Source organism: Bos indicus x Bos taurus, chromosome 2 (assembly GCF_003369695.1).
Source record: "Bos indicus x Bos taurus breed Angus x Brahman F1 hybrid chromosome 2, Bos_hybrid_MaternalHap_v2.0, whole genome shotgun sequence".
In the NCBI taxonomy this organism is placed as follows: Eukaryota; Metazoa; Chordata; class Mammalia; order Artiodactyla; family Bovidae; genus Bos; species Bos indicus x Bos taurus.
Window position 1 is genome coordinate 89,457,748 of NC_040077.1, and position 24,161 is coordinate 89,481,908.

Here is a 24,161-nt window from a genome sequence, read left to right on the forward strand (position 1 = left end):
CTCTATACTCTGTCCTTGTGGGTAATACCTAATTGATAACATGGCCCATCATTCCTCCAAGGGAGTTGGAGGCGCTTTGAACACTGCTGTTACCAGCTGCATTTCTACCTCTGGGCCTCTTGAGGGTTAGGAGACAGGGGCTTAAGATTACTTTACCCACTTCCAAAACTAGACTCAAGGGTCTTAAGCCCCTGGGCATTCCTTTGGCGTTACTAGACCGCTCCTGCCACTGCACGCCCGTGCTTTATTATCTAGCATGCTCCCTTACAAAGGCTGCCGCACTTGAAATAATGTCCTGTCTCTGAGAATAGGGGCAGCATCTTAGGAAGCCTGATGTATTGCTTTGAACCAATTAAAAGTGTATATGACCATTGTCTGTTTTCTTTTCCTTCCTTCTAAAGAAGCAAGGGTTTTATTTGGTGGGGGTGGGGGCGGTTATTTATTTATTTAATTTTTGTTGGAGTATAGTTGCTTTATAATGTTGTATTAGTTTCTGATGTACAGCAAAATAAATCAGTTATATATTCACTCTTTTTTAGATTTCCTTCCTGTATAGGTCACATAAAATGTAAGATTTTATAAGCCCTCAAGTTTATACCAGATTGAAATAAACTTTCAGTGTATAGACAGTTTAACATGTTATAACATGATGTTTCTATTTTAAAATTTAACATTTTACTTTGAAGGAATTTTAGATCTATAGAAAAGTTGCAGTAAGAATAGTATAATCAACTCTTATATACCCTTTGCCTACATTACTAATGGCTGTTTTTGGCCACATTTGTACATTCTGTCTTTCTATAACATCATATATGTGTGTATATATTTGTGCATGCATAAGTATTCGGTTGGTGGAAAAGTAATTGTGTTTGACTTTTACACCAACCTCAATTATTTTTGCACCAACTGCAGTTACTTTTGAACCTCAATTACTTTTTCATCAACCTGAGTTAACTATTACTTTTGCACCAACAATTAGTTTTGTACCAACCACAGTTACTTTTGTACCAACCTAATATGTATTTATGTTTTCTCCCAAACCATTTATAAATAAATTACAGATACGATGACCTTTTACCTTCAAATACTTCAGCATTATATCTCCTAGGAGCGAGGACATTCCCTTATATGACCATGTTATAATGACCAAATTCAGGAATTTAATGTTGTTAATTGATCAAAATTTATAGTATTTCTTTTTCAGATTGATGCTCAATTCTTTTTTTAAATATAAATTTATTTATTTTAATTGGAGGCTAATTACTTTACAATATTGTAGTGGTTTTGCCATACATTGACTTGAATCCACTACGGGTGTACATGTGTTCTCCATCCTGAACCCTGCTCCCACCTCCTTCCCCATACCATCCCCCTGGATCATCCCAGTGCACCAGCCCCGAGCATCCTGTATCATGCATCGAATGTGGACTGGTGATTCATTTCATATATGATAATATACATGTCTCAATGCCATTCTCCCAAATCATCCCACCCTAGCCCTCTCCCACAGAGTCCAAAAGACTGTTCTATACATCTGTGTCTCTTTTGGTGTCTCGCATACAGGGTTATCGTTACCATCTTTCTAAATTCCATATACATGCATTAATATACTGTATTGGTGTTTTGGCTTACTTCACTCTGTATGCTGCTGCTAAGTCGCTTCAGTCGTGTCCGACTCTGTGCGACCACATAGACGGCAGCCCACCAGGCTCCCCCGTCCCTGGGATTCTCCAGGCAAGAACACTGGAGTGGGTTGCCATTTCCTTCTCCAATGCATGAAAGTGAAAAGTGAAAGTGAAGTCGCTCAGTCATGTCCAACTCTTAGCGACCCCATGGACTGTAGCCCACCAGGCTCCTCCATCCATGGGTTTTTCCAGGCAAGAGTACTGGAGTGGGGTGCCATTGCCTTCTCCTCTCTCTGTATAATAGGCTCCAATTTCATCCACCTCATTAGAACTGATTCAAATGTATTCTTTTTAATGGCTGAGTAGTACTCCATTGTGTATATGTACCACAGCTTTCTTATCCATTCATCTACTGATGGACATCTAGGTTGCTTCCATGTCCTGGCTATTATAAACAGTGCTGTGATGAACATTGGGGTACACGTGTCTCTTTCAGTTCTGTTTTCCTCAGTGTGTATGCCCAGCAGTGGAATTGCTGGGTCATATGGCAGTTCTATTTCCAGTTTTTTAAGGAATCTCCACACTGTTCTCCATAGTGACTGTACTAGTTTGCATTCCCACCAATAGTGTAAGAGAGTTCCTTTTTCTCCACACCCTCTCCAGCATTTATTGCTTGTAGACTTTTGGATCGCAGCCATTCTGACTGGCGTGAAATGGTACCTCATTGTGGTTTTGATTTGCATTTCTCTGATAATGAGTGATCACACACTGCATCTGTTCTAGTTCTCAACTTTGTTTTTAGAGCATTGGCATTTTTGAAGAGCATAGGCCATTTGCTTTTTTTGTATATCTCTCAATTTGGAATGTCTGATTGTTTTCTCATAAATAATAACTTTTTAAAATTAGTTTTCATATCACAAAGCAGTATATACATAAGATAAATTCACACAGTTCCAAAATGTTAAAATGTCCTCCCTTGGGGAGGGGGGTGGGAGGGGGGTTCAGGAGTGGGAACACGTGCACACCCCTGGCGGATTCATGTTGATGTATGGCAAAACCAATACAATATTGTAAAGTAATTAGCCTCCAATTAAAAAAAAAAAAGTCCTTCTTACACGGTTAGTTGGGGAAACAGAAAATGTCTTATCCAGCTTACTTTAGATGTCTGTACTCGGTGAGGCATCACTTTGAATATCACTTCAGAGATGGGAAACCCCAGCCAGAAGACCATTTTCATCACCCTTCCTTTGAGCTTTACATATTAGGTCATAAAGGGCAGTATCCTAGGAAGACCAGCAGATGGCAGGCTTGCTCCTTGGAAATATAAATTGGATACTAGTCCAGATAGCCAGACTGTCTTTCCCAAAGCATGACTTCTAACTGGGCCAGTTAGTGTCTTTTTCTCCTTTCACTTTTTCCTCTGCTATTACTTAAATTAAGATATTTTAAAAGGTGCTTGAGTAGAAACTAGTCCTTACAATGAGGGCTTCCCTGGTGGCTCAACTGTTAAAGTATCTGCCTGCAATGCAGGAGACCTGGGTTCGATCCCTGAGTTGGGAACATCCCCTGGAGAAGGGAATGGCTACCCACTTCAGTGTTCTTGCTTGGACAATTCCATGGACAGAGGAGCCTAGCAAGCTTCAGTCCATGGGGTCTCAAAGGGTTGGACACGACTGAGTGACTAACACTTCATAATGAAATGATGCGTATTTGGCTAGGGGAGAGTGTGGGGAATTGAAATTGAGGGCTTTTTTTTTTTCTTTTCTTAAGAACTTTTTTTTTAATGCCTTTATGTCTTAAGTATATTTCAAAATTGTGCTTTTTATGAAAAAGCCAAATATTCTTGCTCTTACATCAGATTCACAAAGTGTTTTTTAAAAATTCAAAACATTTGAGTTTTCCCAAAATCTTTCCACAAAAGATGAGATCCTCTTCTACCAGTAACTTCAGAATTTCTAGGTGTTTTGCCTGAGTCAAAGGAAAATACCTTGTTTTTAATTTAGAAATAACCTTAAGCTCATTTCATTCTTATGAATTAGACTACAGTTGATGCTGAGAATTTTGGTATTCACAAAGTATAAGGGGTTTCCCTGGTGGCTCAGATGGTAAAGAATCTGCCTAGAATGTGGGAGATCTGGGTTAGATTCCTGGGTCGGGAAGACCCCGTGGAGAAGGAAATGGCAACCCACTCCAGTATTCCTGCCTGGAGAATTCCATGGACAGAGGAGCCTGGCGGGCTATAGTCCATGGGGATACAGAGAGTCAGACATGACTGAGCTACTAACACTTCACTTTATTTCACAAAGTATAAAGAAGTCTTTGGTGGGTAAGCAGTGGTGTTTTATTTTATTGTGGAAACCTTTTGAATGGGTGTTCCTACAGGTCAGTTCTGGCGGTATTAGATACTGTTGGGTGTGTGAATTTGGGTACTTGCCTTGCATTTACCAAGGAGAAAGAATTTGGAATTCTCAGTGGGATGGTCTCTCTTTTTAAATTGGAGTACATGTAAGAAACATGCATATAACTTTCTAGATTCATGTTCTGCTGTATTACGTTTGCTTCATATAGGATGAAAACTTGGTATTTCTGCTGTTATGGTTCAGCACAGAACCACAGACTGTGTCTAATATTTAGCTATTTGCTCTTTCTTTTGTTGGCAGGTGAGATGTCCCACCATGATGTTCTGGATGCTGCTTCCCAAGGAATAAGTGTCATCCTCTGTGAACACAGCAACACTGAACGAGGCTTTCTTTCTGATCTTCGAGATATGCTGGATGCTCACTTGGAGAATAAGATTAATATTATCCTGTCAGAAACAGACAGGGACCCTCTTCATGTGATATAAGGCCTGCAGGAACAGCCAGATAACACAACATAGAAAGCAGGTGGCTCCCAGTGTGAATCCATAACATGAATCAGTGGGGTTGGTATCCTTCCAAAAAATATCTTAGAAGGTACATTAGCATTTCTGGTTTCTTAATCTGCTTCTCCCGATGTTCTGTAGCTCAGTAGATAAAAACTATAATGTAATTACTATTGAAGAATAAATATTATAAAGGACAAATTAAAGAATATACTGTGGAATATAAATTCATTGTAACTCTAGGAAATATGGAGTAAACCTGTTTGTTTAACATTCTTGGGAAATAGCTCAAGTAATCATCTCTTTAACTCAGTTACAGATGGGATGTGTCATTCTAGATCTCTCTGTCCTTAGTTATTTTAAAAATATACCTTTTCAGAAAAGTTTGTCTATATATGCATTCTTTTAAAACTTCATATTAGCTCACCTGTATCTAGGTAGTAACCTTTGAAGGGTAGTAAGGTCTGTCTTTCGGAGAAGGCAATGGCACCCCACTCCAGTACTCTTGCCTGGAAAATCCCATGGACGGAGGACGCTGGTGGGCCGCAGTCCGTAGGGTCGCTAAGAGTCGGACACGACTGAGCGACTTCACTTTCGCTTTTCACTTTTCTGCACTGGAGAAAGAAATGGCAACCCACTCCAGTGTTCTTGCCTGGAGAATCCCAGGGACGGGGGAGCCTGGTGGGCTGCCGTCTATGGGGTTGCACAGAGTCGGACACGACTGAAGCGACTTAGCAGCAGCAAGGTCTGTCTTTATGTTCTCTTTCCTAGATCACTGATCTCCCACCTAAATTTCAGAATCAGGATGAGATTTTGTTTTTTGGCCTTGAGCAAACTACTTAACCTTTGTCTCAGTTTTCTCATCCCATGTGGCATGTGGGATCTTAGTTCCTCGACCAGGGATCACACTAGTGCCTCCTGCAGTGCAAGTGTGAAGTCTTAACCACTGGACCTCCAGGGATGTCCCTCAGGATGAGTTCTGCTTTTTGTTGTAAATATACATGATCATTATTCATGTTCAGTTCAGTTCAGTTGCTTAGTCCTGTCTGACTCTTTGCGACCCCATGGACTGCAGTACGCCAGGCCTCTCTGTCCATCACCAACTCCTGGAGTTTACTCAAACTCATGTCCGTTGAATCGGTGATGCCATCCAACAATCTCATCCTCTGTCGTCCCCTTCTCCCCCCACCTTCAATCTTTCCCAGCATCAGGGTCTTTTCAAATAAGTCAGTTCTTCGCATCAGGTGGCCAAAGTATTTCAGTTTCAGCATCAGTCCTTCCAATGAATTTTCAGGATTATTCATGTAACTATTGCTTTTTGGGTAACTCACCATTTCATTAAAGATTTTTAACTTTAAAAATAATACTGGTGAATACGTGTACAGTATTAATTTTGTGCCAGGTACTCTACTATGTGCTCTATAAACACTTTCTGTCCCATATATGCAAGTATATAGGTATTGTTACTCCCATTTTAACAGATGAGGAAACTGAGACAGAGGTTATGTAGCTTGGAAGTGATGGAGTTAGGATATAAACTCAGTCTGGCTCCAGAGCCTATGTGCTTATTAATTGCAGTGGATCTTAATCAAATATGTTGATGGTAGGACTGATATAAGAGGTATGGAAGAAATCCTGAAGGGAAAAAAAAAAATCCATCTTAACTGCGATCTTCTCTGGGTGGTATGATGAGAGGCTTTTAATGCTTTTATATTTATTTCCAATTTCTACACTGAGCATGTTACTATGGTAATGGCAAAAGTAATCTTTTAAAATACTATTGTCTAAAAGTGAGAAAGCATAGAATTTAGTATTTGTAGGATCCTTTTCCTACCCATCTTCTATCTCCTGGAGGATTTGGGATCCTAACTTAAAAATTATTCTTAATTTTTAAGAATACAGTGGTTCACCTGTAATACTGATTCACTACAGAAATAGCCAACAGGAGTGAGCCTTATGAAATGCCCCCCATTAAAAGTTGGAGGAGCCACCAGGAAAGGTGAGAGGAGAACAGCTAAGTGTCAGAAGCCAAGAACTAGAAAGCTTCTATGAGATGGTCAAGTTTGTCAAAGCAGAATGAGATAGCAGCTTTGCGAGACTATCTTAATGGTATTTGCTTCATTCATTCACTCACTGGTTGCTTTCTGTGTGCTGGACCCAGAGAGTATGTGGAGAGGATATGACAGAATTTGGTTAATGATGACAGTAAACTCTTAACTATGAAAAAGGCAGGCACAGGATTTATAGGGAAGGTCTTCTGGGGGACAGCTTAAACACATGCACTAAGTAGAGAAACAGCAGAGCCCACTGAAAAAGCCCAAGTAATTAATTCAGTATTGTCAGGGTGGAAAGAAGGCAGGAAAGGTATGGTCCAAGGTGATGATGAAGAAATAGCCTGCGGCCAGTAGCTCTCAAACCCTCCTTTTTTTGTTAGAGCACACTTTAGGCGTGGTATGATTTGGCCTGTGACTCATGAAGGCAGACAGGATCTCAGAATTGACAGTTGTGGATTAATCCCTTTGGGTAGAGTTTTAGGAGGGGTTAATGAATCAAAGAATTTGTTTATGATTGACACACTTATTGCCAAATAATGATATTATGACTGTAATAATTTTCAGCCTGCTTGCACTTCTGAATAACTAAAAAAAATACCCCAACACATCCTATGTAGTTTATTTTTTTCTTCCTATGCAGTTTAAGAAAAAATAAAGTATCACTCAAGATTCCTTACTTTCAGCTGTCAAATTTTCCAAACTGTTAAAGATGCTGAAGTATTCAGGTGACCTAAATACTTCAGAAAGACTTGAGGCCCAAGTGATACATGCCAAAATAATGAAAACTTGGTAATAAGTTTTATGCTTAAAGTTACATTTTTCGTAGCATTAGTTATTTCAAATTGACTTTATTCAACACATTAAGGATACTGTAATTTTTAATGCTATTAAAACCTCAACTAGGTATTTCATATCACATCTTGATTTTCTCAGCTGCCTAGAACAGAGCTTTCTGCATGGTAAGTTCTCAAAAAACATGAATTAACATGGCTTAACAGCAATTTGAAAAATTAAAGTGTGGGAGAATCTCCCAAGGGAGAAATCAAATAATTACAAAAAGCCTGAGAAAGTCATGTACGTGACTATCCCTTGGTTTTCAGGAAAAGACACACATCTGTAATGAGGCAGACTCTCATGACTTGCTGTCATCTCTGACAGCTACTCAGGACTAAGCCAAAAACCTGGAATGCAGAAAAATACATTCTGAACATGCTACTGGCTCCAGGTTTGGAAGCTGAGAACTGGAGCTGAAGTACAGTTGAGCCTTGGACATCGTGGGGATGCTGACCTTCTGCACAGTAAAAAATCCAGCTGTAACCTACAGTTGGCTCTGTGTGTGCTTGGTTTCCCTTTTTACATCCGTGGGTTCAACGGACCATGGATCATATAGTACTGTAGCATTTACTATTGGAAAAAATCTGCACATAAGTGGACCCACACAATTCAAATCTGTGTTGTTCAGGGTCAACTGTAGACTTCTAAAGTTTCGTTAGTAATTTTTTTAAGTTAAGCAAAATCTATAAACCATCCCTCAAATTGCCTGATCTTTTATAAGAATGAAATATTCATGTATTAAAATGACAAATATGATACTAAGAAAGTTGCTTCTATTAATGGAATAACACAGGAACTCATTTAGAACTCTGCATACGGAATTCAGTATTATGCCGAGTTTGCATACTACAAATATCTGTCCTGCATCCTCTGTACCTTTTTAGCCCTGTTTCAGCCATTTTATTAAGAGAAGCCAGAAGAATCTTTCAAGGTTTCAGGTCTGTTTAATATTGCCAGAAGCGAGTAACAGCAGAAGTTTGGAGCCTTAGCAGTCAAACTGATAGAGCTTAAGCTACACTGATGTTGAAACAAGTTAGTGAAGAGCATATAATTCTGCCAAGATCACTATCAGAGCTGTAAGGTGCACTCATAAAATTTTTGAAGCACTTCAAAATATTTTTAGTAAAAAAATAGCACTTTATGGGACTTCCCTGGCAGTCCAGTGGTTGAGACTCTGTGCTATTAATGTAAGGGGTACAGGTTCTAGCTCTGGTTGGGGAACTAAGATCCTACATGCTGTATTGCATTGCCAAAAGATGGGGAAAAAAAAAAGTCCCAGAGAATCTGGGAGTTGGAAGTAACAAAACAGTACTATAAATGAAGGAAGAAAAAAAGTTCTATCCAAATTGCTTTATTAATAGTAGACTATTCACACATATTGCTTGCAAACAGTATAGACACAAAAAATATAAAAATAAACCAGTAGATAAATTTAAGGGCAAATGCAGTTTCACAGTAGGTCATTAAAGATTCTGTATATGTTTCTTTATATTGTTATTATAAACTAAATATATTAAGCAAAAAAAAAAAAAGGTGCAAACCAGCAAGTATCATATGCCACCATTTGTGTTTTTAAAAGGAGAAATATAGACAAATACCCTTAGATGTGCATAGAATACCTCTGGAAGAATGCTTAAAATGCTGCCAATGGCTGCCTAAGGGACTGGATGGGGGAATGGTAAGGAAACTCACTTTTCACTGAATATCCTTTGGTACAATTAAAAAATTTTTGAATCCTATTCATGTACCAATTTGTTTAAATATTGATCAGTAATTATGGTTAAGACTAACCCCCCTTATACATGGGTTTAATATAAAATTACTTCATTATATGACATGAAATGATTTTAAAAATTCTGGGCATTTGGGGAAATATTTTCATAAAAGGGGTTTACAAGATAAGAAATGAGTGAGAAATGCTGATGCAGTACAGTGACAGAGAATTTAACTTCCAACTATGAAACATTTCAGGGAGTATATAAAGACTATCTGCTGACTCCAGTGGTCAAGGTTAGCCTTTTTTTCTTTCCTAAGAGAAAAGGGTTGTGTATTTAGGAGGCTTGAAATTGTCACTTTAAGAAAAAACTGAAATGTCTTACAGTGAGTTTTAGGTGGGCCTACTTGATAAGAGAAATCAAATTAACTTAAAGCCAGCCATTAATAAGCTATTCATCTGCATGTTATTCAAGAAAATAAAAAAAAGTATGTTGATATACAATAATTAAATTATTCTGTTGCCTTGGGAAAAAACAACTAAAATACACTTTCAGGATTGTGTTTCTCTAGTCTGGCTTCTCACTCATATCATGAACGTGATGGCACAAACATTAACTGTCTTGAGGAGCATGATCTGTTGTCGTTGATGTGCTTTCTGGGATGGGCGTACACCCTGTACACTTGATACGTTTTTCCCACTTTTCCTAACTGAATAGCATCATGCTCCTTCCTCTATCAGCATGTAGCCTAAATCCAAAAGGAGAAAGCTGAAAATCACCTACTTTCCCCCAGTCCCATAGCTTTTATTAAGCTATTTCAGAAACAGTAAAAGGATGATCTGCCTACTCCATTATACTCTTCAGTTCTGACACGCAAAATAGCAAATAAAGCATTTATGCCACTGTCTGTAACTTTCACACTCTGGAACAAGCACATTTGCAAATACAGTGATAAAAGGCCCTCAAAAAAATTAGGAGCATCATCTCTGGTATAAAAGAATTCAAAAACATCCAGTTCCAAAGAGTCCCTGAGCACTGTTCCTTCCAGCAAGAAGTCTCCAGAGAGGTAATGAATGAAAGGCACGTTTTCTCCATTTTGAGGACCACTGCATAGTACTAGGATGGTATACCAGCCAGGCTAATCCCGGTTCTAGGTGACGACATTACCCCTCCCCACCTAAAATCTGTACACTGACGAGTCTAATGTTGGATGTAAACACAACACTTTAGAGGAGTGGCAGCTGGGGTATAGCTCTTCCACGGAAGATTCCAAGAGTACACGAGCGCTTTATAACTCCTCTTCTTCGTTTTCCAGGAAATCAGTCAGTATTCCATTGTCAACAGGAATTAATAAATATTCTACTCCATCAGTTCCCTAAAAGGTGTGAGAATACCTGAATGTTAGTCATTTGTAAGAAATGTATTTGAAATGTTAAACAAAAAAATGGACTTGATTTCATTAATAGTTCACATGAATAGAGAAGTATAAAAAACAAGGGCAGCCAGGGGACACAGAGGGATATATAGCTATTAAATACACTGAGTTTATAGTTAAACCACGTTATAGTGGAAAAGAAGACTAAAGAATGAGAAGGTGGGTATTTCCTGCTCTAAAACACTACACCACTGATATCTCTGTTCTTTTATACCCCTTTCAACCAGATCCTTCCCATTGGCTACAGGTTCAGGTATCTCCAATTACAAAACAACCCTCACTAGACTCCTCATTTCTCTGCAACCATCATAAAACCATGGCACCTTTCCAGAAGAGCTGTCTATAAATAGTGGTCTCCATTTACTCACTTTTTACTCAACCCAAGCCAACCTACCTACCACCATCATTATCATGTCACACCAAAAGAGCTTTTGGTTAGGCCACCAAGGAATCGCATTTTCCTAAATTCATTATGTATCTTCAGTCTTTGTCTTTTTGGCCTCTCGGCAGCACCTGACAATCCTGACCTAAAAATATGCTTCTCTTCTTGGCTTCTATGACATCTTGGTTTTCTTCTTGGCTCTCTGGCTGTTCCACCTCTGCAGGCTTATCTTCTACTTGGCCATTAAATATCACACTTCTAGGCCTAGTTTCTGGCCCTCTAATCTCACTATATGTTCTCTCTCTAGACTGTCTCACCAAAGCCTGGTTTCCATTATAATATAAATAGGTAGGAATCATAACCTTTTATCTCTAGCCCAGATCTTTTCTCTGGTATCTTGTCCCAGGAATCCAAATGCCCAGCTGACATCTCCACTTGAAAATGTCCAGAGAACCTCAACTGGAGTAAGTCCAAATATACTAAGACCATGAACTCATGCTCTGTCTCCCCAAAATGTTGCTCTTTCAGCTTCTCATCCAGTGATCCCACCATCTCTCTGGTTATGGAGGAAAGAAACAGGCCAGAAACCAGGAATCACTCTTGACACTCTTTTCCTTTGGTTCCCATATCCAGTCTGTCATCAGTTCCTGTCAATTTTGAGTCCCAACCACTTTTCTCTTTTTAACCTAGTCCAGATTGCCATCATCTCAGCCAGGCTACTAATACCTTCCCAGCTGGCCTCTGTGCGCTGAGGTTTCGCAGCGCCCACCTTGCGCTGCCCCATCCCACTCTCCATACCATTGTCAGAACAATTTTCTCAATGACTTCTCATTACTTCAGAATGAAACGGGATTGTGTCATGCTGGCTGCTGTTTTGTTCCAGAGCCTCTTTACATGCTGCTCCTGCCTAGAATGCTCTTCCTTCCCTTGATGACTGTAAATCTCCTAGTCTTCCTTTAGGTCTCAGCTCAGTGGTCTCTTCTGATACACATAATTAGGTCAAATCCACCTACTGTAATATGTTCTTTCAGAACCATGTCCCTCCTGATCATAGGACTTAACCACAATTTAAATGTTACATGTATGTGATTATTTGACAAATGCCCATCTTCTCCATTAAGACTTTAAGCTTTATGAGAAAAGAAATTAGGTTTTTGCTTAACTTCTGTATCCTAACGCTTTATATACAGTTAGTGCTCAATACACATAGACAGGATTAATGAATAGAGGAGAAGGGAACATGATTATCTGACTCATTTCTAATGGCCTGTTTGTCTCTCTGAACTAGAAGTCGTAAGTCTTCTGCTCCATGCTGAAGTGGAGTATTTCTACCTTCTTTCTACAGAACTCAAATGGCACACTGCCTAAATGGATCCTTGTGACACACCAAGGCAATCTCAGTTTCATAACAGGCATACTTGTGCTTAAGTAAACAAGAGACACTATTCCTGGCATACAATGTTATACAGCAAAGTCTCACCTTCTTTGTTCTTATAAGCTTGTGGTCCCTAAATTCAGTTAACTGGGCCCGTAGTGTCAGATCACTATTGACAAGGAATGCCTCCCGACACTGCTGGTAAAAGTCTTGAAAACAAAGCCCTGGAGAGTTCAAAAGAAGATGTGAACATAAGTCAGTATTTAAGACATGACCCCATATATGCACACCCATGCTGAAAAAGACAGGAAAAAAGTGCTATTACCCGAGTATGTCAAAGCAGTCAGTAAATGCTGAGTAAATACCTCTCGAAGAAGCAAAACGAGAGAATACTTAGGTGTTATATACTGTGGCTTACATTTTTTTAATGAGAACTGATTGGCTGAAAGCAGTCAACTGTGGCCAAGGATAATATAATCTCATGGGCAGTTATAAACAGTGTGAGTAAAGTTGACTTTTTTAAAAGAGGGAACTAGTAAGTCAAGTGAGAGCTGAATGATTTTTAAAAAAATATATATTTTTTCAAAGTCTTTATTGAATTTGTTACAATATTGTTTCTATTTTATGTTTTGGTTTTTTGGCCACAAAGCATATGGGATCTTGGCTCCCCAATGAGGGATCGAACCTGAAACTCCCACATTGGGAGGTGAAGTATTAACCACTGGACCACCAGGGGAGTCCCCTGAATGATTATTAAAATGTGTGTTTAACAGATTATTTTCACTCAAGTTAAAGAAAATCTAAGTTGCCCAGTATATGAAATATATGTAGCTGGTAGACACACATTCATAGTTAACAGAGGAAATTTAAGAAGTATATTGGATTTGTTTTTCAATTTGTATTGACAAATAATACAAATAGCCTGCTCAGCAGTGTATCTGTGGGGTTGCTTGAAATTTTTCAATATGGCAAATACAGTGATCACGGAGCAAACCATTTATTTACTGCTGTGAAATACTGCAGTGCTATTATTAGATTCCAGGAAAAAGAATTTATGGGATGAAACAAAGGTCACACAATTTAATATCATAAATATTGGATACCAATGTAAGAAGGGTTATCCTGGTTATCCAGCTGATACTTTATTAGTAGCCGGAAAATTCCCCTAAGGAAAAACACAAAAACAAATTGAAATCCAGAATGTTAACATCCACAGATAACAGTTAATAGTCAAGTACACAGAGACTGTGAAACACTTAGCCCATTTATATTACCTTCCTTTCCTTTTTCAAAGAACACCATACCCTGGTCTACTTAAAAAGGAGAAGCATTTTTACCTCCTTTTAAAGAAAATCTAGGAATACAGCTGACCCTTGAACATCATGGGTTTGAACTGCATGGGTCTACTTACATATGAAGCCTGGCATGCAGTCCATGGGGTTGCAAAGAGTCAGACACGACTGAGTGACTGAACCTGAACCGAACTTACATATGCATATTCTTCAACTAAACACTACAGAACTACATAGCCCCAGTTAATTGACTCTGCAGATGCAGTGGATTATGGAGTGCTGACTATGAAAAGTTAGACACAGATTAACCCCCATGTTGTTCAAGGGTCAAATTTTTTTAGGCTAGAGATTAGTTTACTATAGAAAACCTGGAATATATAATAAAAACTAAAGAAAGAAAAAAAAACTAAAGAGAAAAATATTAATTCCATAACCCTAAAATTATAGCCACTAACATTTGATGTGGAGATCATATTTGCATATGCTGCTGTCTCAAGTCTTTGTGGAATGAAGTACTGTGAAAACATAAATTCATGCATTTATATATGGTATACACCATTTTAAACCTCACTTTTTCACTTATTTATTTTCCCATGTCTTAAAATTTCTTCCTTAACAGTTTTTAATGCCTGCTCATTTATCATACCACAAACTTACCATTTTCCTACTGGTTTTGGATGTTCACATTACTTACAATTTAAATTAATAAAAAATAACACATTAAATAAAATCATAATAAATATTCTTTCATTTTTTGGAACTGTTTCTGTAGGAGAGTGTACCAGGTAGAATTACTAGGTTGGAAGCAGTGTTATACAAAACTAAACTTCCCAGAAGTCCCTGGATGTGGCAAAAATTTTAAACCTTTGCATTTTCATCTTTATTACAGTCTAGAAGATAATTTCTATAAGCACATTTTGGATCATCTCAATGATCACTTTATAACTTAGTACACCACTGAATTTGGTGAAGATTTTTTGATCAATCACATTCATACCAAGTAAAGACTAAATGTGTATTGGAGTGTAAAGGATGAACCAAAGACGCACTGGAGGCTAGCATATAGACATTTAGGTATGGCAAACTAAAAATAATTGCTTTAGGGCAGTCAGCGTCATGTTGAGAATATCTGCATTGCTGGATTCCCAAGTTTATATGTAGTAACTTGCAACAGTCCATTAGGAGTAAGCATAATAGTAAAATTGAATGAACACTTTTTCTATTCCCAATTCCATCAAAAAATTTGATTAGATACCCATTTAACATATGTGCTAAGTTGCTTTAGTCGTGTCTGACTCTGTGACTCCATGGGCTGTAGCCTGCCAGGCTCCTCTGTCCATGGGATTCTCCAGGGAAGAATACTGGAGTGGGTTGCCATTTCCTTCTCCAGGCAATCTTCCTGATCCAGAGATTGAACCCACGTCTCCTGCATTGGCAGGTGGGTTCTTTACCACTGAGCCATCTGGGAAGCCATTTAATACATATTTCATTGTTAATGCAATGATAATCTTTAAGTGTACAGAAATAGCTTTAAAGAATAATACAATTCATTAAAATTAGCACTTGAGGGTTGACATCACAAGGGAGTCTTGTGATGATAAAGCTGCATATCTTGACTGTGGTAGTAGTTACACAAAGTTACACGTGACAAAACGGCACAGAGCTAACACACATACATACAAATAAGTGCACGTATCAAAAGTGAAATCTGAATGAGCCCTATGGATTGTGCCAGTGTCGGTCTCCTGGCTTTAACACCGCTCTGTGGTGTGAGCTACTGGCAGGGGGTAGTTGGGAAAGGAATGCTCTGGACCTCCCTGTACGTTTCTCTGTGGCCTCCCTGTGAGGCTACTAAAAAGCCTTTTTCAACAGCTTAATTACACAATTTATTTTTTGCAGGCTTATGCTATATACAACTTTTCTTAGCCTTTATTAACTAGCTCTTATTAATTCAGATATGCATCTTGGTTAGGCTGCTGAAGGGTTTCACTGGAGACACTATATACAAAGATTTTCAAGGTTTAACAATATGAGCTTTGGAACCACATGGATGGAATCAAAATCTCTGTGCCCTTTACCATCTACCTTAGAGTGGTTATGAGGATCAAAAAAGTTATTTCGTGTAAAGGGCCCTGTGTCTGAGTCATAATGTTCAATATGTAATTAAAAATAACTATCATATGTAAGTAAAATCCATGAAAACTCTGCTGTTTCCTCAACGATGACCACTGAGATGTTCTTACTCAGAAACATAAAAATCTATTAAAAATGCTGGTACCTCTGCTTTATTATTGGGCAATTTGAGACTACTACTGAGTAGTCTACCCAATGCATAACCCAGTACTAGCGACTATTATTATCATTGATAATACTTCTCTGCAAACCTAGAAAGGACTTTAAGTACTGCCAGTCAAACCTAACAGGGCATATCTTAAAATGTGTAAAGTTTTTTTTAAAAAAGAAGCAATAGTTTTCATTCTTACCTTGCATTAGGGGTAAGGCTTCGTAAGACATGAATTAGGGAACTAAGTGGTAGTGATCCAGACTGTTTAACCAAAAGAGAATTCTCATAGGAGGTTTCTTCAGTATAATGACTGTATGTAGTAGTTTCATACCAGAGCCAGTTATAAAGACTCTGCTTTGCATGATCCCACACTAGAGTACATGATCAAAAAAAATAAGAATGACTAATTATTTTCATATTGTCCTGTTACTAGATGCCACTCTAGGAAAGAACAAGAAAGCATTAAATAAAGTGAATTTTTATTTCACCATCAAAATCAGTACCTTACAGTCTAATTTTACTATCAATCACCATCTGAATCTTTATGTGTATATTAAATGCAGGTTAAAATATATTAACACTACCAAGGCATTCTTTTAAAAAATTTAATAATTCAGCATTTTGTTTTACAGGATTATCACAAAGTCTCTGAACTGAAGGCATAAAATAAATATTGCAGTATCACAAAGAAAAGTTAGAAAGAAACCCAAATAATAGTTGGGTCTCCTCTTCTTCAAGAAACTTTACCATAAAACATACCCTTTACTATCAAAATTTTTATTTCCAAGAATTATGTTCTAAATCAGATTGAGGACACCTATATTTTTGGCAACTGTGTTTTTAAACATGGAACAAAGGAAATGTATACGTAAAAACAATAAAAATGCTGTGACTTAAAACATTAAGAAAAGTAATTTTCAAAGACTGTTATCTCAAGAAGAAAAAACAGGAACATTCAACCTACTGAGAGGAGCATTGAGGTGATCAATAGATGCTATAAGGTATATATTACGTAAAGATGATAACTGTCCAATAATTTGCTGGCTTTTGTCTCCTCTCAACATTTGGCTATCCAAGTTGTGAATAAGAAGAAAGAGTTCTAAAGAAGAATCTAAAAGGAAAGAGAAGTCAATTATTATTTTCAGTGAGTAGTTGTAAAGTCCCCACCACATGCAAGGCTTATGTACTGAAGAACATATCAAGGTAATACAGGGCAAAACAGCTATTGTTAGGGGTATGCAATTTATTTGAGAAGACATGTCAGTCACTCATAAAACAGGCAAGACATTATTATACTCTTAAAAAAATGAAATTCATTGAAAATCAGTAGACTCTGAAGCAGTTAAAGACAACTGGAATGGTAAACACTTGAATCAATCCATGAAGTAACCAGTTTTAATAAGGCAAAATACATATTAGATTGGGAGGTGAATCTGTGGATATTGAACTGCAAGGGGGGATGGATCCCCATCCCTAAAAGAGTTCACATTAAGCATTAAGAGAGAATATAGAAAACCTCCATTATCATAAAAGCCGAGAGACAAAAACAAGAGAAGGGGAGAGGACTAGGATATTCCTCAAGGCACGAAGAAGGTCAGAGAAGTAAAATATAAAAGTCAGTGAAGGTAAAATTTGGATAACATGCATATTATAGAACTAAAATATTTATGATTTACATAATTATAAGTATATTTAATATAAATTATAGATTATATAATATGTATTTATTATAGATTATATAATACAGATTATACACTACATATACACATTAAAAATGACTCAGGCACCTATTTTAATGAGCATACAAATAATATCAAAATCATCTATTAAATCATTAAGCATAACCAATTACTCCATTTAATTGTTAGTCGCTCAGTCATGTCTGACTCTTTGCCACCTCATGGACTGCAGTCTGCCAGGCTCTTCTGTCCATGGAATTCTCCAGGCAAGAATACTGGAGTGGGTTATCATTTCCTTCTACAGGGGATCTTGCCAACCCAGGGATCAAACCCAAGTCTAGTTATTGCAGGCATATTCTTTACCATCTGAGCCACCAGGGAAGCTCCCAATTAATTGTTAAGCAATGACTAGGACAATTGTTAGCCCCTAAATAATTTTATTTTTATTTTTCTGAAATGCTCATATAACCAAAACACTCATACCAAAAGAACAATTTTTTTTCCCATTTCTCAGATTTTAGTATATGAAATTATTCAAATGCATTGATATTTCCTCAGGATAAAGAAATAATACTTTATAAACATATTAAACAATACAAAACTGTAAGATACAGATGTTCCAACTGGCTGGAAGCACTTTACACTAGCCAAACAAAACTGGAAAATTATTCTGAAGTAAAAGGTTTTAGGGAAAAAAAAAGGGCTTTGGCTATATAAGTTCAAGATAGCAGGAGCAATTCTTTCCTATTAGTTAAGTGAAGTTCACAGAAAAGGAAAGGAGAAATTATTTTAAAGAAATCTAAATCAGCAATGAAAGAAATATCATTATTAAAACTGTCCACATTTTTGTGTACACTAGAACACAAACAAGTAGACGTGCACGCTTAGCTTCACCCTGTAACTACAGAACATCTTCTTCACGTTACCTTCCTTAAATTTATTTGTTATCCACTCTAGCTGATCCAGCACGCTGCGGAAAGTACCCACATGATCAAGGACTTCTGTTACAGAATTCAGGACCTATGTCATAAAAGCACAAGAGATATGTCAGTTATAACTTATTCTGTCATGTAGGATAAAAACAACCAGAAAGTCAAGCCTTTTTTTTTTTTTTTAATTAATTAAAAATAAATTTGGATTTCCCACCAAGTTTGAAAAATTACTTCAAAAGTCCTACTTTTTAAGGTAAGTAGATCTAATTTATTTTTTTTGCATAAGTTATTACTAAAAGGAAATGGGGAAGCAAAGGTATAAAGATAATATAAGCAGGGTAGTAAAAATATAAAACAAACCCAACAATGTGAGAAATATAAAACTATAGATTTATCAAATGAAAGAGGGTCCAAATATTTAGGACATTTTTAAAAAAGGAGTATTACATTGGTTAATATCCAGAGCCCAAAAGGCTTAAATTCATTTTCAAATGATGAAGAGAAATGAGCATCTGGTGTAAAAATGATCAAAGAACGATATACTATTACTTGAATTTTTACTATTTTTAGAGTATCAAAGTGACATAAAAGCATAATAAAGTTGAAGTTTTCCATAATCCTATCCTTCAGAGAAGTACTGTAGATAGTCAATGTAGTAAACAAAGCTAACATTTCCCTAAGATGTAATACATTCTCAGTTACCAAATAGGAAATTCAAGGAGGGGGATTCAAAGCTAGGACCCTCTGAGTCCAAACACGTGATCTTAAGCACTATGCAATCCTACTAGTGTAAAAACTAAAAACAAAAGATGAATGCTTCAGAATATGAAATAGCATCGTCTTTAACATGACGGTATGGATTGGCAGGGGATATAATGTTACTCCTTTTTTAAAACATTTTTAAAACTTACTGATTTCACACTGATTCCAGGGAAGAAGCCATTGATGACAATATGTATGCAATCCTGCAGCATGGTGGTTCGAAATCTTTCTAGTAAATCTCTCTTAGAACCCAAACCATAAAGCACAATGTTGAACCCAAGGCTGTAAGAAAAATAGCACGCATGAAATTAAAGTTCAGTTCTTACTGCCAATTTTATAATCAACCAGTTTCCTTCATTTAAGTTTATCAAGAATACAGGAAGAACTGGCATGGCTAAATAACGATTAATATATTGATTCCCAACATACATAAAGAAAAAGCACAATTTTCTTATCTGTACACCAAGCTTGTAGTTCCAACTTTCAGTAGCTTTCTCTCTAGCTCCTATTGTGGTTCAGTTGCCAAGTCATGTCTGACTCTTTGCGACCCCAAGGACTGTAGCACACCAGGCTTCCCTGTCTTTCACTATCTCCTAGAGTTTGCTCAAACTCATGCCCATCGATTCGGTGGTGCATCCAACCATCTCATTCTCTGTCACTCCCTTCTCCTCCTGCCCTCAATCTTTCCCAGCATCAGGGTCTTTTCCAATGAGGTTGTTCTTTGCATCAGGTGACCAAAGTATCAGCGTTTCCTATAACCTTTCAAGTAATAGAAGGAAAGAAAGAACAAGGCACTAGGTATAAGAAACTAAAAAAACTTTTAATAGGCTGCTAATTGAGAGATTAAACTGGAAAAGTAAGCAGGGGCCAGATCACAAAAGGTCTTGTTAAACCAACTAAGACATTAATTGGATTTTATTCTAAGGAATATGATCATTTAAAGTTAGTAGTCAGGTGTTAGGGGAGCCTGGTGGGCTGCCATCTATGGGGTTGCACAGAGTCGGACACTACTGAAGCGACTTAGCAGCAGCAGCAGTCAGGTGTTAAGTGAAGGGTTTTAAGTAGGAAAGTAACATGATTTTTTTAGAAAGATTATACTGGCTGAGCTGGGGAATGGATATGAAGGAGGGTAAAACTGAAGACTATGGACTTGAATTAGGTGTCATGGAGAAAAACAAGGTGTGAAGAGCTTTATGGATCAAATCAGTTGGATTTGGAGAATGATTAGACATGGAAGATAAGTGAAAAGGACTATTAAGAATAACTCAGTTTTTTGGCATTGGCAACTATATGATGAAGTGATATGCACTACCCTAGGTAGTTGGGGCAAGTGGAAATGATGGGTTTAAGATAAGTTAAATTTTATGTATAATGAATTAGTTATAGAATTTCTACATGGACACTTTCAATATAATTCATGTCTGCTGCTGAAGTGAATTTTGGCTGGGCCAGAGATACAGTTATGGGAGTTATTCACATACAAAGAGCAACTCAAGCCAAGAGAGTGGATGAGACAACCCAGAACATCAAGCATGAAGGGTCAAGTTAAAGTTCAACTCCATGATTGTTTATGGAGGTCAATCAGAAACAGTATTTATGAAATGCTCTGCAGCAATGCAGGATAGCCTAGAAATAGAAGAAGAGAAGAGATAAATCCCCAAAGGTGGAGATTAGCAAGGTAAAAGCAGCAGGAAAAACCAAGCAAGGAAATTCAGAGAACTAGCAATTCTACTGAAGTAGCTGACTATGAGGTCTAGACTGGGAAGCAAAGCAAATCAAGTTATCAAAGTTGACATATGGGAAGAAAAGAATTGGTGGGCTGTGGGGTAGGATTAGAGTGAAGATCTGCTATATAAACGTATAATGAACAGATCCATACATAGTTACTCAGAAAAGGTAAGGTCCTAACAGGGAAGAAAATAATTTTCTTACTAGCATAATCCTTTGATTTATTATTGGCAAAAGAAAACCAGGATCAACTGGGGAAAAACTGTGGCAATTTCTATGTTCTTACTGTATTCACATTTTAGCATACGTTTTAAACACTTCCTTATACTAAGTTTCTTTTAAATACAAATATAAAAATAATTATAGAAAAATTTTCAATATTTTAATTTTTACCATTCTAGGTATTTTAATGAAAGTTTAAAATTTTACCTTAAGTATTTGGGAAATGATAAAATATTCTAAAAAAACAATTTAAAAATGGTAAAATAATATTTATAGAACAGATCTCATGAAATTTGAAGGTCTATAGTACATGTAAATAGAATGGGATTAAAAGAAAAATATATATTCTTTCATTTTAGAAACTTGGCTGTGAAAAACTGAAATAAAATCTGATATATTTATCAATCTTGACAAATTATATTTTCAAATATTTTTATAAGTAATAATTCATAATTCTAAGAAAGGGTATTTAGTTTATAAAAGCTTTCAAATTTGATTAAACTTAGAAAAGACACATTTTTTGTAAATTGGAATTTCTGAGAAGAGTCATATAATAATATGACATTTCTACATTTGGGTCATAAAACTGGGAAAACAACTATTTTTTTCAAATTTTTACACATAAGTAAAAATGCATATCAAGGTCACTGCAAAAAAAATTAATGTCTAACTGCTTTGATTTTAACATAGACTTATGTACATATATTATTATGTAAATATATTTATTTTACAGAGGTTTGCAATGACAATAGTACTTACTGTAACTGCAACATCCATTTATGAAATAACTGTTCATGCTGTTGATTTAGTTGTTTAAGTTCAGCAGAAAAGGAAGGAGAAACCTTGCTCAATAAGTTATGCAAAGTTTGCTTTAAAAAAAAGGAAGAGGGCAGGAAGAAGATCACTCTCAAGTCACATACATCAAATCAATTCAAAGTAAAAATATTCCCTTACAGGTCGAGGTTAGAAGAGGTTATTAGTGGAAATATTACTTTAATCAGGTTTGGTTATGAGTGCCTCTACTGAATATACATAGTATTTCAATATTTGTTTTTGTAAAATGTGTTATATACTCTTACATACAAACATGTAAAACAGTAATGAATTTGTTAAGTTTTGTCTAGAACCATTTACATGACAATGAACTCCAAATGTAAGGCTTTAATTTCTAAAAAAAACTGTTACCATCATGAGATGATTAAACCTGCCTCCCAGTTTTGACAACAAATCCAGACATTCTGGTGACTAAACACAGCTCACTTCTTGAAATGAAAACAGGAGCAAAAAGCTGTATATCCCTTTTTACCTTGGCACTACTGTGTTTTCATCATTCTATCCTTTAAGTAAAATATTCTTTTAATACTGAGGACTAGTGCAGCAATCAAGACTCTAAACACTCTAGCCTATAGTGTGTATTTTTTGCTAACAGTTTTTATTTATTCACATACTTAAAGAGAAATAGGACAAATTCTAAGTGAAATGTTAAGCAGGTAGCTTTAAAAAATCTCTCTCCATCTGTGCAGAATTACATTACTAGCCCCAGCACTTGCCGCCCACCTATCCATACCCTTTGCTGTGTGACTTTGCAATCCCTCCCACTAAACAAGTGAGTCTAGTCCCCTGCTCTTTGACTTTGTTTTCAGCCACGTGATTTACTGTGGCTACCAGAATGAGGCAGAAGTGACAGAGACAGTTTTGAGCTCAGGCTTTACGAGGTCTTTTGTTTTTTCACTTCTGTCTCTGACATTGTCATGAGAGGAACATGCCTCTGGTAACCTTCCAAGGAGGTCCAATAAGGAAGACAGATATGTGGAGCAAATCCTAGATCAGCCAACTCCCAGCTAACTGGAAGACATGAGATATAAATGTTTCTTGACATGTGCTATAAGACTGTATCCATCAGCTATGTCCGCAATTAATGAAAGACTCTCCTTTCTTTCATTATCAGTAACAGGTGTTTCTTTCCTTCTCTGAGAGATCTTTGTCTCTAGGTCCCGTGAAGTCCTACTTTGACCCTAGATCCACTTCCCCCCACCCCCATGCTGCTTATATAAAAACAGATGTGCTAACAAGATGTTAGTGCCATCTCTTCCTTGGAACAATGTGGTTTCTTGACACATGTTTTCAGCTAGTCTCTGATTTGAGTTGCAATACCAATGAGCCAGGTAGAAAGAAACAAAACACCCAAAAAAAAACAACCACACAGCACCATGTCATCCAGGTCACAGTGGTTTACCCAATAATCTCCTCTCTCTTTTCTATAGCTTGAAAAGTATGTCAAAAGTCCTGTATACCTTAGGAAACTGCACTGAATTCTACTTTCAGAAAATAATAAAATCTTGATTCTCTGAGTCAATAACAATGTCTTATTGACTAAAATTATCAAGCCCACTTTCTAATCAAACATTTTCTTATTCAGATGGTTCTGCGTCTCTGTGTCTTGTCTTAGTGAGGTATGAATAAAAGCCCTGGGTGTAACTGCATGGTATTTTTATATGACACACTGGAACCATAGTATACAGTAACCCTGTTACCTTACTGTACTGGACAGGCTTTCCATAGTATCAGAAAGCAGAATACCCACTACATTTTGCAAGGTTTTTAACTCAGAATCAGGTCAGTCAGTGTTTTATGACCAATGTGAGGTTCAATGAATATATGGACTAAATTAACAATAGAGATTAATGGTACATGGATTTCAAAGAAACTATGACCCTACACAGGGAACTATATTCAGTATCCTGTGATAAACCATACTGAAAAGAATGTGAAAAAAATATATATATATATATATATAACTGAATCACTTTGTTGCACAGTAGAAATTAATACAACATTGTAAATCAAGTATATATATGTCAATAAAATAAAAAAAGAAACTATGACCCTGATGATTACTGTAGGTCCTGAAGAAATGATAAACAAGAGAAAAACATAATTACAGTACTCTTCAGATTTTGCTGCTTATATAGTATATAT

At 36.8% G+C, this 24,161-nt stretch overlaps 2 protein-coding genes across 7 annotated transcripts in view; one reads left to right on the top strand and one right to left on the bottom strand.

The window, feature by feature from the left end:
• Positions 1–6,130, top strand: part of NIF3L1 (NGG1 interacting factor 3 like 1) — an 18,851-nt gene extending 12,721 nt beyond the window's left edge. For all 3 annotated transcript variants that reach the window (XM_027564103.1, XM_027564108.1, XM_027564113.1), the window contains one exon: positions 4,286–6,130. In XM_027564103.1, coding sequence (XP_027419904.1) covers positions 4,286–4,470 — 185 coding nt within the window. In that variant the 3' untranslated portion in view covers positions 4,471–6,130. The remainder of the gene's footprint in view (positions 1–4,285) is intronic.
• Positions 6,131–8,711: 2,581 nt separating this feature from the next.
• Positions 8,712–24,161, bottom strand: part of ORC2 (origin recognition complex subunit 2) — a 37,930-nt gene continuing 22,480 nt past the window's right edge. For 3 of the 4 annotated variants that reach the window (XM_027564089.1, XM_027564084.1, XM_027564097.1), the window contains 8 exons: positions 21,942–22,051; positions 19,382–19,514; positions 18,465–18,558; positions 16,824–16,970; positions 16,059–16,230; positions 13,387–13,448; positions 12,389–12,507; positions 8,712–10,466 (listed from right to left, as the gene is read on the bottom strand). In XM_027564089.1, the coding sequence (XP_027419890.1) occupies positions 10,380–10,466; positions 12,389–12,507; positions 13,387–13,448; positions 16,059–16,230; positions 16,824–16,970; positions 18,465–18,558; positions 19,382–19,514; positions 21,942–22,051 (924 nt within the window). In that variant the 3' untranslated portion in view covers positions 8,712–10,379. The remainder of the gene's footprint in view (positions 10,467–12,388; positions 12,508–13,386; positions 13,449–16,058; positions 16,231–16,823; positions 16,971–18,464; positions 18,559–19,381; positions 19,515–21,941; positions 22,052–24,161) is intronic. The other variant, XM_027564093.1, reaches the window with a different exon arrangement.